This window comes from Malus domestica, chromosome 14 (genome assembly GCF_042453785.1).
Source record: "Malus domestica chromosome 14, GDT2T_hap1".
NCBI classification, from domain to species: Eukaryota; Viridiplantae; Streptophyta; class Magnoliopsida; order Rosales; family Rosaceae; genus Malus; species Malus domestica.
The window spans coordinates 26,709,139-26,728,335 of record NC_091674.1 but is presented as its reverse complement, the minus strand read 5'-3'; the positions used below and the strand labels follow the sequence as shown (position 1 = coordinate 26,728,335).

The following is a 19,197-nucleotide window of genomic DNA, read 5'->3' as shown; positions in this document are numbered from 1 at the left end:
TTCAAGATTCTTGATCTTTTTCAGGACCAACTAATTCTTGAGTTTTATTCATTTATTCTTTTATTAATTTGCTCTCAAATATTATTGCAATTTGCAATGTTAATTGGTCATAAAAGGGTATTCTTAAATTCACTGTGCTGAATTATTTTTATTTTTATTTTGGGATAAACACTTTCATGCAGTCAATTACCTAAATAATTCATCAAACAGGCACATACCAAAAAAAATTAAAAAAATATGGTCAATTTAGTCATAAATTCATGTCAATATAACTAGTATATAACGGATCTTACAAGGTGCTGGTAGTGCCAATCAAATAAATACACATTCGTTTAACGAAAAAAAAAAAGGGTAACAATATTTAATAAAAGCTTTACATCCTCGAAGAAAATGAGAAAAATAGCATTGCTCCATCAATCTATACCTTTCTGTTCATCTCCTTTTGATATCCCATATATCTGTTTCTCTGTTTGCTATCTTAAGTACAAATTGGACTCTTTTGATCTTGGAAATAATCATATCCCAGTTGGTATCTTAACGAATAAAATCTTCAAGGTCCTCTTTTCATTCGAAAGCAAAGACAGCCCTGAGACTGATCTTGAGGGATCATACCTCCGCCTTTCGTTGTGTCAATCGCCTCCAACATTGTGACTACCTCATCCATCTCCGGCCGCTTGTCTGGGTTCGCATCCCAGCATCGCTTCATTACATTTGCAAGGGCACTCGGACAACATCTAGGTATCTCAGGTCTCAAGTTCTGTGGTTGGAAAGAGGCACATGATAGCAATAAAAGGATTAATTTCGAGGAACAAAAAATGACAACTTAGGCTGATGGTTGAGATAGGAAAATGGTTTACCTGGCGAACCACAGCTGAAGTCACTTCGGAGAAACTAAGGTCAGGATATGGCATGTCACAGCAATATATTTCCCATAAACAGATGCCGAAACTGTAAACATCACATTTCCTGTTATACGGGTTGCCATTGAGGACCTGTCACCCACCCATTTGTCAAGTCACTAAACATACAGTAAACAATTATTTTATTGTACGTTTCCTTTCTTAGCATAATATTAGCAAAACCACCCTCCTTAAGTCAAGCGAAACAGGGTTTGGAAATGCCAAAGTTTCATTTTCATGCAATAAGATTCAAGAAACTACATGCGCATACACATGTGATTACCAACTACCTAAGATTCAAGAAACGTAGCTGGTAAGGTGGTGAAGTCGTAGCCACAATAATTTTAGCAACCAGAGTAGACCAAATACCTCAGGAGCCATGTAACCAAGCGTGCCAGTCTCCCCAGTCATGTCATTGGGATTTGAAGCTTCAACACGAGCAACACCAAAATCTGCAATCTTGACTACACGACTCTTGTCCAGCAGCATGTTCTCCGTCTTTACATCTCTGTGAACAATTTTCTGTGAGTGTAGGTAGCTCAACCTGGAAAATACAGCACGAGTGAGTCTAAGTGCTTGGCTTGACAATAACGCAGCCTGAAGTTCACTCTTTATCTACCAAATTACAATGCTCTAAGGAAAAGGAAATTAAAAATAGTATAAGAACTGAAAAAGGATACCCTCTAGCAAGATCTAGTGCCAGCTGGACAACGACTTTAAAAGCTAGCTTCCTTCTCCTATTCTTTATGAGGTATGATTTTAGAGCACCCCCAGGAAGATATTCCACGACGACACAACAGATATTAGTTGGCATGCCAATTTGACCATTTTCTGTCTGTATTTGTAGATCTGATGAACCCATTGTCGCCCCAATAAACTGGACATCAATAGACCGGAAGTTTAGCAAGATTTAATCTGTAATAAAAACTACTAGAAACTAATTGCAATGTATATCATATTTCTGGAAATCAAAATATAATCACAAAATATTTTATGCATGCATTTTATGTACTAAAGCAGCATTTAAGTTTTGAACTTCTTATAGCCTGTTAAATAGCATAGAAAATTGTCGTATTTATGACGTCCAGATGACACAACAGATATTAGTTGGCATGCCAATTTGACCATTTTCTGTCTGTATTTGTAGATCTGATGAACCCATTGTCGCCCCAATAAACTGGACATCAATAGACTAGAAGTTTAGCAAGATTCAATCTGTAATAAAAACTACCAGAAACTAATTGCAATGTATATCATATTTCTGGAAATCAAAATATAATCACAAAATATTTTATGCATGCATTTTATGTACTAAAGCAGCATTTAAGTTTTGAACTTCTTATAACCTGTTAAATAGCATAGAAAATTGTCGTATTTATGACGTCCAAACAGAAGAAAATGTAGAGTGTATTCACTACTGTACAGATATTTAAAAAGTTATCCAACTTATTTGCTACCTGAAATTGCTCAGTAAATTCTGAAAATTCATGATACAAAAACTCATGCTTCTACCTCACTCAGGTGGTGAGAGATGCAACTGAAGGATACCAAAGAGAAGGAAGGCAACTGTCTCGGGTAAGGTTACAACCTTAGGCTGTGATACATCAAGGAGGTTAATGATATGGTGACTAGAGAACAATTCTATTACTAGGAAGTTAGAAACCTCTCTGCGGACACATTATGGATAACGCCAGAAAAACCAACCCTAGTGAAGTGACGTAGTGAATGTTTTTAACGTTACATATGCTAAAGGCTTCCTTAAAACAAAGACATTTGGGTTTTGATATTCATAAAAGTTAGAAGAATCGATCAAATCCATTGACACTTAACAAAAATTCTTAAAATAGAGAGGTAGAAAGTTACCTTAGTAACATTAGGATGATCTAGTTTATGCCAGACGGCAACTTCTTGAGTAAAAGCTGCTCTTAGAGAAGCAATCTCGGAGTCTGTCCTGTGACCCTCTTCACCCCAGTCAAGCAGTTTAACTGGCATTAAAAAAAAGGAGCCGTCATTGTAATGGTAGAACTTGCAACCCGATTGTATATCATGACGAACCAATAAAAAGAAAAAGGAAGAGAAAATACAAAGAATCGAAAGGGTCATAATTTGGTTGAATTAGACGATGATGACGAAAGCGACTACAATAATATGTCGACAAATAAGGATCTTAGTTTCACTAACATAAATATGTATGTATGAGCATTTTTCCTATTCAGTTGTTGGATAGGTTTCAACTAACGGGTGGGGAAGTCACATGAGAGTTGAGGAGTACAGCAACATTATCCAAGTTGTTGCTCTCAACAGAAAATTCAACACAAACCCGTGTAAGAGTCACGGATTCCATAAGAGTACAATTACAGTGGACAATCGGCAACCTTCATTGCAGTCCCTTGAATAATATACATTTGGAATTTTGCCACAAATATATATAAATACCTAAATGTATGTAAAGTAAGAAACTTGTATTGACTTGCAAGATCAACCACACAGTACACCTAATCCAACATTTGAACCGACTAAACAAAGTGAATAATTGTAAAACAACACTACAAGCAACCTTACTTTTGTGCTTAAACGACATTTTACAGTAGAAAAACCAAAGTGGAAATTACTAAGATCTTCAATTATCTCCCGAAATTCAATAAAATTAAAGTAAAAACCAATTGGGTTTTGCTAAAAACATCCATAATACACAGCAGAAACAAAATACAACAAAAAGATTATTTTTTTTAAGAAATGGGCATCGAAATCGAAAGAAAAAATTGGATTTTTGGGAAAAAATCACAAAGGGCAGACACTTGACAACTTTCAAAGGACCCCCAAATGAAAGATGAAGAGCAAGTGGCAGAAGGGGAATACCGGCGACGTCTTGACCGTCGTAGATGCCACGGTGTACGGTGCCAAAGGTGCCACGAGCAATGACGGACTTGATGAGGAGCTTGGAGGGGTCGATCTCCCACTCCTGGCGGTGGCGTTTGGGGATGGAGAGGGTCATGGAGGAAGTGGAGGTGGCGGTGGTTGTGACGGTTGAATTGGAGGTGGAGGTGGTTGTGAGGTGGATGCTGTTGGAATTGGTTTCGGGGTCTCTCATGATCTTGTTCTTCTCCAAAGTCAAGACCCTGTTGAGATGCCTCTCCAGCTGCTCATCCAAGCTCTTCAGATCAATCTGATCTGCCCTCACAAACCCATCTGAGCTTTCCTTCATTTTTTGCTGCTTCTGATTTCAGAAGCTTAGAAATTGAATGAGTTGGCTTCTGTTTCGTTTTGTCCTTTGACTTGGAAACGATGAGTATTGACTACGACTGAGGAGAGAGAGAGAGGCTATGGAGGAGGAGGAGGAGAGAGGAGAGAGGAGAGCAAAGGAGAGGAGGGGGTAAGAAATGAAATGAATGAATCAGAAGAGGGGCATGTGACATGCGAGCACATGGTGCTACCTACAATCAACGTGTCTCTGAGTCTTCTGACCCACTTTGGCCTCCTCCCCTGAGTCCCAACTAGGATGAGTAACAGTTATGTTGGACGAGTAACCGTAATTATTTATCCATAACCGTTTATTCTTATACCCGCATAACCGTTTACTCGTTAGGTAATTGTCTAAACGGTTATATTCATATCCATAACCGTTTATAAACGGTTAACCATACTCATAACCGTGTACCCATTTAACTGTAACCGTTTAGTACCCTTTTACCCATTTATCATTTTTAAACCCGTTTATCCTTTCTTTTTTACCATTTACTCATTTTTCACCCGTCTACATGTTTTTTTAACAACTTGAAAATTAAAAAAAAATTGTCATAATTTTCTTTTTCTAACAATTAAACACTGTTATAGGTACATTCATAATACATTTCCGCATTTTAATTTTTTAAGTCCTTATACCATTCCAATAATTGAAATAATAATTTACAGACAATATTTTTAACTGTTAGCAATGAAGGTAATATAAAATTTGCTAAGTATTCTGGGGTTACGAAAACTGTTAAAAGATAGTATTCTTGGATTATTTAACTCAAAATGTAAAATATTAACATAATATATATAATGGACCATGAAATTTAAAGTGGTTAAGGAAAACTATATTATATTAGCTATAGAAATCATGTACTATAGTCAATAGCATTGATCTAAGTTTTGTCCGATAGGGAACATGGTTTGTGTTAATTTTACATATATAAAATAAATGGGTAAATGGTTATCCGTTTATAACCGCAGTTAATACTCATAACAGTCCATTTAAATTTTACGGGTAAACGGTTATACCCATAACCGTTTATTTATCTAAACGGTTATCTATAACCGTAATCGTGAAATTTAAATGGGCAGGTAACCGTGGTTACCCATAACCGATGAGTATTTGCCCATCCTTAGTGACACACCCCGACTGAGATCAAGGCATGTTGACCGTCACGTGAGAGTGACGTAGCTATGTGCACAGTGCGGAAGCAATAAAGATAAGAAATATACGAATAATTAAAAACCGAATTACTAGAGTGCACTACTAAACAAGAAGTGATAAGAGTTAGTTACAAAAGTAAACACTCCTAATCAGAGCATAATAAGTCTAGGTGCAGTCCAGTAGGACAAGTACTAGTTATACAGTACCAGAAATGTCCTACTATTATTTAGATAGGTCAGAACTATTGACGTCCTCAAACCACCAACAGCAAGCTTACTTAAAACCTGGAGGGGCGCAAAACATAAAACGTGAGTGGGCAAAAACAAATGTTTTACAAAACTATTTCATTTAACAACATATCTAACCCCTTGTTGTAAAACATGTATAATTTTTCCCAGAATCAAGATATAAGCATATACATAAATATATATGAAATCATATCAATTCAATTCATACTTCACATAATCATTTTCATATGTATGTCATGCCAAGATATAATAGAGTAAGTAATTAGGTAAGAATAATTTCATAGAAATATAACATGTGAGCTAGAATCCTATGGTAGTCTGTACAACTGAATTCATAGGTTAGAACTGCTGACGTCCTCTAACCACCAAGAACAAGCTTACTTAAAACCTAGAGGGGAACAGAAAACGTGAGTGGGCAAAAACAAATGTTTTACAAAACCATTTCATTTAACAACATATCTAACCCCTTGTTGTAAAACATGTATAATTTTTCTCATAATCAAGATATAAGTATATACATAAATATATATGAAATCATATCAATTCAATTCAATTCATACGTCATATAATCATTTTCATATGTATGCCATGCCAAGATATAATAGAGTAAGTAATTCAGGTAAGAATAATTTCATAGAAATATAACATGTGAGCTGGAAAGTCATAGCTCAAAAGTCACTCTAGCCGGAGTCACTACTATGACCTATACGACAATATACTGCACAAGAGTCGGAACCAAACAAAAAGGTCTGTACGACAATAATGAGTGTAATACAATCATGCTCAATACTACTCTCACATAATCGTTGGACGATAAATCACTAGTCACCTACGAGTCGGAACCATAAATAAGGTCTGTACGACAAGACTATGCACCTAAATTGGATCCAATATGAGCATATGGTGCGGGAGGTGACATAATAAACAGGCATGTGCCATATCTATGGCTAAATCATAATCAACCTAAGTGCAGTTTTATGAGCTCAACATTATTCAATCACATATCGCATCATCGATGATTCACATAACCAAACACAACTTACCTGAGCTTACCTGAGCGTCCACATCACCACATTTATATATGTAAAGCATTACATACCAAATCATGTATGAATTATAACTTATATGCATGGCATTTATGGCATATTATTATTTAAACACATATTTCTGGGAAAATATCAAGTATATAATATATACTAAAAATCAAAAGCCCACTCACTGGTATGTCGAAGGGTCGTAGCCCCCGAGTCACCCTTGAATACGCTCGTCCTCGGGATAAGTCTCACCTATATGCGAATTAACTATAAAAACGTTATTTTAAAGTACATAGGTAAAACTAGCTAATAACTTCTCATACAAAACTCAATTTTGGTATTTGAATATACCAACATGACCTACACAACCTCACGAACATCGTGATATTTTTAAAATAATTTTTCTGTGGCTCACGCGCCCTTACGCGCCGGGGAGGGCACGGCCTCACGCGCATCACCTTCAACCTCTAGACGTCGGAACAGTGTCACCGACACCGGATTCTAGGCATACCTGCAACTGCCTTTTTCTCACTCGTTTTTGCACCATTTTCCACAAAATTTTCACCAAAATGCCACAAATTACGAGAGGAAGAAGGTTATACCTCTTTGGAGCTTCAAATCCTTCGAAAAATTGTCAGGAAAATCCTACCAAAACCGGCCACCTTCTAACCTCGTGATCCCAACGTCAAAACCGAGCCAACGAAGCACTCCGAGCTTCATAAGAACCTCTTAGAGCTGGCCGTGAGCTTGGATTGTCCTAAAACATAACCATTCCAAAAGTTCATGAATAGTGCTCAACTCGGAGCTTGAGTTTTCAACGTGATATCAGACGAGTTCTTACCTGAAATGGGTACCAATCAACTCGAAATGGCACGAGGAGTGCAATGGTGCCTTTAGAATCTTCGATCTGTGACTGAGAAGCTCACCTCGAGCTTGGTCTGTACGAGGAAGAAGAGAGAGAGAGAGTGAGAGTCCAAGAGAGAGTACGAGAGAGAAGAGAGAGAAAGGGTATGGGTGTGTGTGTAGTCCCAAAATGCACACCAATCAAAACTCTTTAATCTTTTAGTTCTAATTGGGTCCAATTAGTTAGGAATAGAACTAATTGGCCCAATTTCTTAACCCAAAATACAAACACACAATACCACGAAACGTTCAAGGGTAAAACTATCATTTCACATCATCAAAAATTAAATATTCAGAACGGGCTGTGACACTTAGTCCCAACCTCCCCTCTCTTTGAACTCCTCTCCCCATTTTTATTCACACCTATTTATTTTTATTTTTGTTGGTAAGTTAATAAAAGTCACTATATTTAGAAAATATTATGCTACATATATGCCTTTCCACTTTTATTTTTCTATAATTTTTTCTAATGGCAAAGTGATAATTAAACTACTCTAATCTATGCAAAAAATATGTAATTCAAGTTCAGGCTTGAATCTCTTTTCTTGATATTATTTGTTAAAAAAACTACTTTAATCTTTAAAAATTAAAAAAACAAATTCAAACTCGAATTTAAAAGAAATTGTTTTGATGTCACAACTTCAAATAACATATGTTACATCACAATAAAAATTAGGTACATGATATTTTTCATAACTAAATTAGCTAATAAGTTTAAAAAGAAAAGACTAGGTACAAAGGATGTCGATTCTTTAACTTATCAAACTTGTAATTTTATGGCTTACTGGTCACACTATTACCAAAGTATGTAATAATTCCATAAAATTTTTAAATATACCAAAGTATGTAATTTTACCACAACTCTTATTATTTTATTAAAAATTCCTTGAACCCTTTTGTCCTCCCCTTTCTTCTTCGGGTAACTAAATTGGATTAGAATTTAGAAGGCGGCTCAATCGCGAATATCTATTAAGATATCAATTAATTTGCATTGAAATTACTATAACAATGAAAAAAAAATGAAATCTTAACTCAGGTGAAGCGTCCAAAACATTAATTTCATGTTCAATTCATCAAAAGAAATATTTTTCAATCAAATACACGTTGATTGAAAAATATTACTTTTGACATAAGAGGTAAATAATCGTGGTTTGTCACCAGTTATCATTTTTTTTAATAAAAAAATAAAAATCAATGTGTATATAAATTCATTGGTTAATTTGGAGTGTATTTAGATTTTTTAAAAATCTTATAAAGTTAAAATGATCGATTAAAAAAAAATAAAGAGTTGATTTTGACGTTTGAGCTTTGATTACTCAATACAGCACATCACCAAAAAAGAATTAGAGAAAAAAATATGAAAGTGAAAGTTTGAAGTTTCTACAATCTAATCTTTAAATTGGCGAACTCGAACCAACTTGCTTGTTCGTCTTCAGTCTTAGGTTGATTTATCAAATTATGCATCGTTTACTTCTTGTTTGTTTGACTTTTTCACTTTGTAAGGTTTGAAATATCAGAATCCAAAAAACGTATAAAAGTTGGATTGAAAGTGTACAATATGTTCACGAACCCTTTGAAGTTGGACCACCACCATCGCCAATTGATACTAATCCAAATACTAAATGCCAAACATGATTAAAACAATGTCCTAAATAAGAAAGGTTCTTGGGTATGATCGATTGTATGTGACAATAACGGATTGGGTGATACAAAAATACATGCGAGGTCTCGATTTTGTTTTTGAATTAACAATAGTGGTTTATGAGGTTTCAACTAGAAACAACATATAACAAAGTAGAAATTGAATACCGTTAAACAAGCGGTTAGATTATGTGTCTTAAGAGCTTTGTTAGATGTCATTATTTCATTGTTAAATAAAAAAAAATAGCAAGTGAATTTTGTCTCGTCTAAAGCGGGACTGGGCCTTATTGTAGACCTTGCCCGACTTTAGGGTCGACATAGCAGCATGAGCAAGGAATCGGATGTCAATAGATTGACTCAGCCCAGCCCATTAGGTTCCAAAGAATTAATTAATATTAATTTTTTTTTAAAGTTTATGATTGAACGACACTGGAATTTTAGTTAAGCCACAGGATAGATCGGTCATAATCAAATTTCAAATTCGCAGTTCATGGAATTCAACCCGCAGTTTATATGTACCGCTAGATTGTAAAACTAGTGTCTCCAATGACTAATATTTAATCATGCATAATTATAATGTGATGATAGCATTACCCCACGAGTCATTAGCAACACTAATTTTGTCAAGAGTATGTTGGAATACAGACTGTTACCCTACGAGTCATTATATAAATAGTTAGACACTTGAAAAATAAATTCTTTTTTTTAACTTATATAATGACATGTGATGTACCACCCTATGATCTGAGCCTACTAAAAAAATTCTCAATTTTATGAGGCATATATAATATATAAGCTGTGATTTTTGATCTAAAGAGCAGAGATAGACCAAGCCTAGATTGAGGAGACGTCCAAAGAATGTCAACCGTGACATGATATTGAATGGTGATGTCTCCAAAAGAGACTATATATATAATATGTAGATATATTTGTTCTTGGCTTTGTGTTTTCAGTAATGATACAATGTGAATGTATATCTCCACCGACCACCGATTTGCCACCAAACACTGAACCATCCAAGTAGCTACTTCAAATTGACATGCACCCTCCCGCTAGTTAGGCCTCTTCCCAATCCACTTAAGCTTAATTAGCACAGCACTAAGTGCAGTGTTAGTTGTTACTTACAAGTAACTTAATCCTAATTACATTCCGAGGATGAAACTAAGATGAGAATTGAGAATTGAGGTGGTTTGAAGAATTGAGGTAGGTGGGTACATTGTGGTCCGTCCCTAGTTAGTTACACATATCTTAAGCGTCCATTTGGTGGGTTGGATGAGATTGGGTCTTAAGAATACAATTGTATTGGCATGCATATGTAAGACAAGACTTGTTACTTATGTATGTATAAGAACATGTTAGATAACTCACTTTATTGTGAATTCATAACCCATCATTTTCAGTCCTGTCCAGCTCATATTTTGACGCTACAAACAAAGGACTAGATTCAAGTCCATTATAATTGCTACAACCTATCTCAACCAGCCCATCAAATAGCCCCTAAATGAGTTACAAATTGACTTATTACACACAAGACTTCCATACTTAATTGTGAGACTAATAATATCGAACGTAGTGCTTCTAACGTATAGAAAAAATGAACTTCGTATTATAATGTGAATAGTCAACACTATGTAATGTTGTCTAACGTTGACCATATGGCAACGGCCAAGAGGCAACAATGTCGTTTTCTATAATGTGAATAGTCAATACTATGTAATGTTGTCTTACGTTGAGAATATGGCAACGGCCGAGAGGCAACAATGTCGTTTTCTAAGCAAGTCAAGAAATAAATATATTGAGCTTGTACGTGAATGTATGGTGCCTTTCTTGTTAAGGTTTATCTAGACCCAACGCATCTAATAAATGAATAGCCCCTTTGTCCAAGAAACTTAGAGCCCCAAGTAAACACGTCGCATAAGGAAAAAAAATTATAAATGAGATCAATTAGTTCTCTCGAGCTACTCAATCTGATTCTTGATTTTTTCAAGTATTGTATTACGAATTTAAAGTTAAAACACATACTTAGTCTAATCGTTTTCAATTGTTTTGTTGTTAGATACATAAAAAAGGAATTTGAATGAATTCGATATCCATGTGTTAATGAACACAAGTGTATAAAAAAGAAGAATAATTTAGTTTTCATCTTATGTAAGTAAGAGGAATGTTAAAGAGACTTTCACAAAAATGGAACTCTTCATGGACTCTCCACCACCTCATGTTTTTTTTTTCTTCACAATACTTTATAATGTTAGCATGAAAATTATCTCAAAAACATAAAGTAATAGAAAGTCCATAAAAAATCTCACTTTACGAGATTCTCCTTATCGAAATGTGATTAAAAGTCCAAGTCATTGCCATGGGAGGAGTATATTTGTGAGGGTTGACCAAAGCTCTTTAAATAAATCAAAAGCTTCAAATCCTCGTCAACCACTCCAAAGTACTGTTGTTATTCTCTCACCTCTGATTAGTTTTGACTAATGGAAAAATGGCGACACCGCAGTACTCATAGACGATCTAACTTCGGGATGATATTTTATGCATATATATATATATATATATATATATATATATATATATATATATACTTGGGTTAATGTTCTCTTCAAAATTTGTGTCGTCCTATAAGTCATTTTTGAATCGCTCCTGCAAGAAATTAAACTTATTTTGTTTTGTTTGAAATTATGCATATAGCACACATGCACAACGATTATTAGGTTGGAAATTATGCAATCTTTGATCACCATGTGAATCACAGTAGTCAAGTACCAATCTAATTTTCTTGGCTGTTTGAAACTCAATTTTAGTCTCCGCCCAGCTGTGAAACCAAGAGCCAACCCTTCGCCTCAATCCCCAACACACACACACGCTATTACTAAAAAGAATACTCTTTATCAATTGAAAGATAGTGAAATAACAAAGATAGTAAATTCAACCCATCTTACTTTTCAACTTTCTCTCCCCCACTTTCTACATTTTCTCACGTTACTTCCATTTTCAACGATTTTTTTATTTTCTTTTATATTCTCATTTTAAATTACACACAAATATTTCAACCGAAAGAAAATTTTAGGCACGCATAGTGTGTGTGCTCCATCTAATTTTAGACATGCATTTATCAGTTGAAAATATCATGAAGCTAAGCGTGTTAGCAGAGCCGGCCCTGAGAGTGTGCAAAAGGTGCAACCGCATAGGGCCCCCAATTCGGAAGGGCCCCCAAAATTTCTTTACATGTACACATATACATATAAATATACTAAATGTGCAAGAGAATATCGAAGTTATCTGCAAGCGGTAGTGGTTTAGGCTTCCTACTCCTTCACCTAGGACTGGGTTTCAATTCCCTATGGCTTTGCTTTAGAATTTTAATTTTTTTTGCATGTTATAACTTATTGAGCAGACAAATTTACACAAAAACATTCACCTTGTTTTGAATTCAAGACCTTTTGAAGGTAGAAAAAAAAAAACTCCTATAAAACAAACTTATTTTTGATTCCCTAATTTGTAATATTTCAATTTTATTGAATAAATTGAAAGTTAAGAAATAATATAAAAAAATACACCGTTAGAAAATGAAGGCCCTTGTCTAAATTTTGCACAGGGCCCCTATTCTCAAGGCCGGCCCTGCGTGTTAGTTGTTTTTTAGTAAAAGGATGATAACTGATTAAGGAAGTTAGCTACATATAAGGCTTGGTTATTGGTCTACCATATTAATCATACTGTCTAAACCAGTACATGACAATCAGAAAGAATCAAGACCCCGAAATTTAGCCATCACCTGCAAATTAGGTTACTTCTTTCCTGCTCAGAGCGTTTAGAAAGGGCTAACTCTACAATAAACTGACCTCTTGTCCCGCATGTATATAATTTTAGTAAATAATAAAGATCATTAAAGAATAAATGTAAAGGGGGACGAAGCCAAAACCCACAAAGAAAAAAAATAATACATCATTATGGGATATGCATTAGTTTGTAAAGCGGAATCCATGCAAGCACACGTAATCTGTAAACAAAGCAGTATGGACAACCGAGAATCGTGCCAAACCAAATTAGTAGAAGACATGCATATGTTAGCAAAACTATCGGCTACAACATTTCTGAGACAAGAAGAAGACAAGGAGGATCAAGATCATTCTAATAGAGAAACGGAAATAATACTAGAAGAGTCACTTTAATTAAAGACAACGGTAACCCTTCTAAAAAACAAATTCCACACCAATAATAATGACATAAATTTTTGCGAAAGAGGAATTTCAATGGCCAATATCCTGACATAAACCGCCAAAAAACCAATCACGAAATTCTTTGAAACTGCCCCCACAAGTAACAGGACCAAAATTTCCTTTAGACAAACCATTCGTATAAAGTTTAATCCAAAAGTCTCAAGAAGGATATCATAACACAAAAAGAAAAGTAGAGACCTTGTGAGGAATAGGCGGAATCCCTAAAATACAAATAATACGAGTATCCAAACCTTAAAGCGTGTTTTAGCTGGTTTGACGCTCAATTCCAAAATTAATTTTCTACATAAAATTTGACTCTTCCGTTCCCCTAAAAAACTATTCATGCATGCGGCCGTACGAATGGTCTTTGAAAATCCGCCGTACTTATTATAAACCTGCACATGGCTTTCTGCAGTCTCTGTGTATGAACTTGAGTATCGGCACTTTAATATATTCTAAAATTTTCTCATACACATGCATTGGTGAATGCATGCGTTTTGATGACTAAATCATATGTGAGTAACATGAGTAATTGGGACCATAGTCTAAAATATCCATAATATCTCGATATTTTCATCGAAATTTTCGTGTTTTTGGACTACTGATATTTTTTGGGACTATCGATATTTTTTGGAACTACCGATATTTCCGATATCATCGATATTTTAGACCTTGCTAAGTCACTCATGTATCTTACCATGCAATGTATAAAGTGTAAAATATTGTACTAATTCATTATATATAAATGATTATGGTGTGTTTAAACTTCTTCCATTAATTACTACATATTTTTTACACTCACAATGTTTGTCAGCTCGCTATATAATCAACTTAAATCAGTTATATCTATCATGCAATGCATTTCCTTCCAATTTTTTGTGATAAACTAATAGATAATTGACTAAATAAACATCTTGCAAAGTTTCAATAAAAATTTCCAAGTTTTTCCAACAATTTCCGTGGTTTTTATTTAATTTTTATCGATATCGATAATATCCCGATATTTCCATCGAAATTTCCGTGTTTTTGGACTACCGATATTTCCGATATCATCGATATTTTATACATTGATTGGGACTGTGGAGGATATTTTATATATGTTTGATTGTACAACAGTTAGTCTTTATGGGTATATCACTACTACAATATATGCTATCACCGTCGGAGAAAAAACCGACGAGAAATCCGATTTCTGTCGGAAATTTAGCAAAAATCCGACATAAAACAATGTAATGTCGCATTTTCAAAGCGACATTATTGCTAGTGTCACAAAAACCGACGAGATATATGATTACAAAGTAGATCCATGCCGAATCGTAACTAGAAGATAAATCGTAATGAAAATAACAGTATGACGAAAAATTTTTAACTGAACATAAGACTGACTATAAATATGTCTTACTAAAGCATAACTATATATTATTATATTTATTCTCGGTAATATTTAATATATAAGTGATGAATTTACTAACCCCTAAAACAGGTGTCAAATTTTCATTATTCCTTTCACCTTTTTATTCAATAAAAGGATAAAAGCTTCACTTTATCATTTTTTTTAAATTTTTGGAAAAGAATGTGTTTGGGTTATATGGACATCTGTAATTTTTCCTTACAAGTTAAGAATGTATAGGTAGTATTTTTGGCACATAGCTAGGAGAACAAACTAGTTAGACGTACAAAAATAATTATTAATGGGGTAAATCCTACACCATAATTTTACATAAATTTAACACAAGTTTTAAACTATTAAACTATCTCACTATCAATAGTTGAGATTTAACCTAATATGATAATTAATTAATTTGTTTTTTTTAAATAAAAACATACATTGAAAGTAAAAATATGAAACCTTTCTTCTTCTTTTTTTCTCTTGTTCTTCACCAACAATCTCTTCTAATCCCCATTAACTTTCCATTTTTTTCCTTTTCTTTTCTCTTGGTCTTCACCAACAATCTCTTCTGTTCTCTATTTTATTGAAAGTTAACCCCAGCTTTAAGGTCATACTTCATACAGTGCTGACAAAAACAAAAAAAAATAATCTTCCATCTCTCTTCTCTATCCATCCTCACTTGAGATAATTTTTTTGCTTCTACTAAACGATGTTAAATATTAATTCTTATGCAAATCATTGCAGAACTCTTTTGAATTCCAGAGATAAATAACAAGGAAGGGAAGAAATAGCGTTGGCTGATAGAATAGTTTTGTTTTTTTGATACTCATGTCGAAAAAGAGGAACCCTTAGTTTCCAAATTACCCGGATTAAAACTAAAGAAGAGCAATGAACCTTTTGTATTTGGAAGATAGTCAATTTTTTTTTAAAGAAAATTTAGGTTCTTTCACTCAATGTGAACAAGGAAAAGAGACGGAACAACTTCGAAAATCCAATATGAAGGAGTGCCTGCGTAGGGGAGAGCATGTTCTTCCTTGGCCTGCAGTGGTGAACAATAATGTTATTCTTATCATATTTTTGTACCACAATTGTATACCACCTTAGGTGGCATTTGATGTGGACAGCCATATCATCTAAATTAATTAGCATTTAATTTCAAAATGTTAATCAATAATTAATAAAACAATTGTTAATTAAATTATGATTGTGGTATACAAGGAGTTTCATTCTTCCACCTAAGATTATTTAAGTGTTTTAATTAATAAAAAGACTGAAATTAAATGATGTAGCTTGTCCAACCCATCTGCCATCTAAAATGATAAAAAAATGTGGTATAAAATTATGGTAAGAATATCATTAATTAGTGGTGAATACAAACTGGAGATGGAGAGCTACTGAGAGTTTTCTTACTTGATTAACCTTTGAAATTCGTACCATACGAGGCATGATTGATTACTGTGCATTTTAATTGTTATTTTGCATATAAGTTAAAAAAAGTAATAAAAAAAGTAATAATAATTTCTTACGAAGGGAAATTAATAATAACTAATTAGCTATCAGACTAAGTCTTAACCATTGATAGTGGGATAATTTAATGGTTTTAAAACTTGTGTCAAATTTTGCGTAAAAAATATGGTGCCACAGATTTATCCCCATATATGATACTAAAATAGTTATACAAAAACTTATTAACCTAAAGGTAGACAGGGAATACTCCGTTTCATATGATTAGCACATTAACGTTGATTAATTTTACACAAACTATATTACTAGAAAAAAATAGTTATGTTATATATATATAGTTCAAGTAGTTATAAGTATTTACTTTGGCATTCGAAATCCTATGTTCGTTTCTCTTCCTTCGCTTTCGCTTCTTGTTAGAAAAGTCCATAATTTTAAGATTTTTATATAAGACTTGTTATTTAATTAAGCTTCACTTATGTATCACTGCTAGAATCCTAGCTACTAAATCTAGTCTTGCTGTAATTATATAAAATGGACGTTTGCAACAAAATTACATAAGAACACATAATTCTACATGGTATAGTTTGCCCTCTGCCTCACAACACTAAAACCCTAGCTTTCCTTTCTTCTCTGCAAACCGACGTTCCTCCCCCGAAAACCCTAACCTTCACTTCCTGTATCAATGTAAGGCAATGACTCTATATATAGATGCGAGTTTGAAACTTGTTTGTGATCATTTAACCCTTATTTCATGCCTATAAAAAAAATCCTTATTGGGATTGAACTTGTCACTTGACTCATAACCTTCCAAAACACAACCAATATTTGTCCGAACCCCCTTTACTTGTAAGAGTACATCTTGGATCTACCGATTACGTTATGGCATGAGCCCAACTCATCGCGACCTGTCCCTGGAGTTGAATATATACCTCATTCAAGAATTGTTTTTTATCCAATCCAATAGAAAAGGAAAATCCCTTATGATACACCAAATCCAGCTCAATTACTGATAGAGTGAATAAATATGTTATTTCTTGAAATCTCTCTAGTGATCGATTTCATGAGGATGAATATGTGTAAAAACATAATATTAAGGATTCAACACCCTCTATGTGTAATCTTGTATATAAACATAAAATTTTCTAATTTTTTATAAAGATGGTTAAGTATATACTTTGGGACCGATGTAGAAAGGGGAAAAACAACAAACAAAATGTAACTCCAGACATCTGTATATATATTAATTGATTTGTTGACCATTAGCTCAGTGGCTCGTCCAGCAACTGGGAACATTAGTTTATCCTAATTAAGCATCTCTCTCCTTTCGGTGCTCTTTCATGATGTAGTTGCTAAAACCTTATTTATAAATTTTCAGTTTTCAAAAGGTAAAGCTGGCTAGCTACATCAAATCCTGTAGTCTCTGCAATACCGTTGAAGTATCTACTCCAACTCTAGAAATTTTGACCTACAAAGAATCATCACCAAAATAAAATGAATTAACTCCGTTTCATAAATGACCTTAATTGTTTTAGTATTTTTTTTAAGGTTAAAATAAGGGGTTAGACGATATTAGCTTCTCGGACAAATGTTTTAGTACCTGAGCATGCACCGAGTGGAAAACTTTATCGCCTATGGTGGTAAAGCTAGCACTGACAACTTCAGCTCCTTCTTCCTCAAGAACACTGATGACTTCATAAAACATGAAGTTCTTATTCAACCCACTGATCAGCATCACTTCTATGCTTGAACCCGAGTCTCTTAATTCAATAACTGGCAATCTTGAGCCCATCATCGCGGTTTTTTCTGGGTCAATATAGCCAATGTCAGACTTAGAACTGCCTAATTGTGACTTCATTGCTTTCTCCTTCCTCTCTTTCAGATTCTCGATTCTCTCTCTCAGTTTCTTTATATAGGATGCCGCAGTATCAAGCTGATTTTGCTGTGACATGGTACCCTGATCAATAGGGGAAAGGAACATTGCAATTAGTAAAGCCAATAATAAAATTTGATTTCTATTGAAATATGTTTAACTAAGGATCAACGTTCACTCATCCCAGATACTTTATATGTTACGTCATTAGATTATTGAATGATTCAGATTGACCATCTTACAACATAACATGTCATAAATGATACAATGAATCATTTTTTCATTCTTAAGTAAAGGGATACTGATCTTTCAAAGCTAGTTAGAGAGGGTGATGACTATATTTGTATACCTTGGAATTGGTGGTTTTGAAGTGTTGGGGAGGAACAAGTGAAGCAAGCTTGAAGCAGAGACTTTTCATGTGAATTCTTCTGTTTCTCTCCACTGTCTTCCTGTCCGGTTTGGAAGAAGACTCATTGTTACACCCCTTCATCCTCTCTCTCTCTCTCTCTAAAAAGAAGCAAAAGCCACAACACCCAAAATCCAAGGAAGCATGAAAAGCAAGAAATAGAGAGCAAATTAAGGGAGAGACTTTGGAAATAAGGAGGAGCTTACTGTAACCTGGATGCTTATATATAGTTGAAGCTACTAGTCCAGCCGATATAAGCAAAAACGAGTAAGGGGAACATACAGTGAACTTTCGATGTCATTAACCTTACTGGCAACTGGGGCCCGCCCTAGCGGATATTTAAAAAGGAAACTAATGAAAAGGGCTTGAAAACTTTGAGTTTTAATGATAAGGACAAAATAAAGGATACAGTGAATAGTACCAGGATTGATTTTTTAATGTAAAAATGTGGTTTTTCGTTAAAGTGAACAGTACCGGGTACTTTTCGTTAAAGTTCCCTATTAAAAAAGAGTACGTGGCGGGATCTGAATTGGGTAGGACCCATTCTGGTTCTCGTGGATCCGTTGGATTTTGTTTGATCCAAAACGATATGTAATTTAAGGTGTCCGCAGAGGCGGGCTGATTTGCTGACTCTTGACCTTTTGACTGCTTGCTTATCTGAGAAACCCGCGCTTCCACCGTCCACTTTTCATGCTAATTAAATACATTTTAAAAGTATCTGCG

General features: G+C 34.4%; 2 protein-coding genes across 2 annotated transcripts; both read right to left on the bottom strand.

The window, feature by feature from the left end:
* Nucleotides 1-245: 245 nt before the first annotated feature.
* On the bottom strand, nt 246-4,383 carry LOC103455233 (serine/threonine-protein kinase 52-like). Its single transcript, XM_070812020.1, has 6 exons — nt 3,759-4,383; nt 2,763-2,884; nt 1,580-1,776; nt 1,269-1,443; nt 858-992; nt 246-757 (listed from the first exon to the last, which is right to left on the bottom strand). The coding sequence occupies exons 1-6, from the start codon at nt 4,102-4,104 to the stop codon at nt 551-553; spliced, it is 1,182 nt and encodes a 393-aa protein (XP_070668121.1). The 5' UTR covers nt 4,105-4,383; the 3' UTR covers nt 246-550.
* Nucleotides 4,384-17,409: 13,026 nt separating this feature from the next.
* LOC103455312 (transcription factor bHLH162-like) lies at nt 17,410-18,673 on the bottom strand. Its single transcript, XM_008394897.4, has 3 exons — nt 18,418-18,673; nt 17,796-18,152; nt 17,410-17,663 (listed from the first exon to the last, which is right to left on the bottom strand). Exons 1-3 carry the CDS (start codon nt 18,556-18,558, stop codon nt 17,598-17,600), a joined length of 564 nt encoding a protein of 187 aa, XP_008393119.2. The 5' UTR covers nt 18,559-18,673; the 3' UTR covers nt 17,410-17,597.
* Between the last annotated feature and the right edge of the window lie 524 nt (nt 18,674-19,197).

Bases quoted from the DNA above. Each gene is read 5' to 3' on its own strand.
- LOC103455312 (XM_008394897.4), bottom strand. From the start codon at position 18,558: ATGAAGGGGTGTAACAATGAGTCTTCTTCCAAACCGGACAGGAAGACA. The intron at 18,153-18,417 runs GTATACAAATAT...CCTATTGATCAG, and splicing joins TCAAAACCACCAATTCCAAG to GGTACCATGTCACAGCAAAA. The intron at 17,664-17,795 runs GTACTAAAACAT...GATTCTTTGTAG, and splicing joins TCCACTCGGTGCATGCTCAG to GTCAAAATTTCTAGAGTTGG.
- LOC103455233 (XM_070812020.1), bottom strand. From the start codon at position 4,104: ATGAAGGAAAGCTCAGATGGGTTTGTGAGGGCAGATCAGATTGATCTG. The intron at 1,777-2,762 runs GTAACTTTCTAC...ATTGATGTCCAG, and splicing joins ATCATCCTAATGTTACTAAG to TTTATTGGGGCGACAATGGG. The intron at 758-857 runs GTAAACCATTTT...TTCCAACCACAG, and splicing joins CTTCAGCTGTGGTTCGCCAG to AACTTGAGACCTGAGATACC.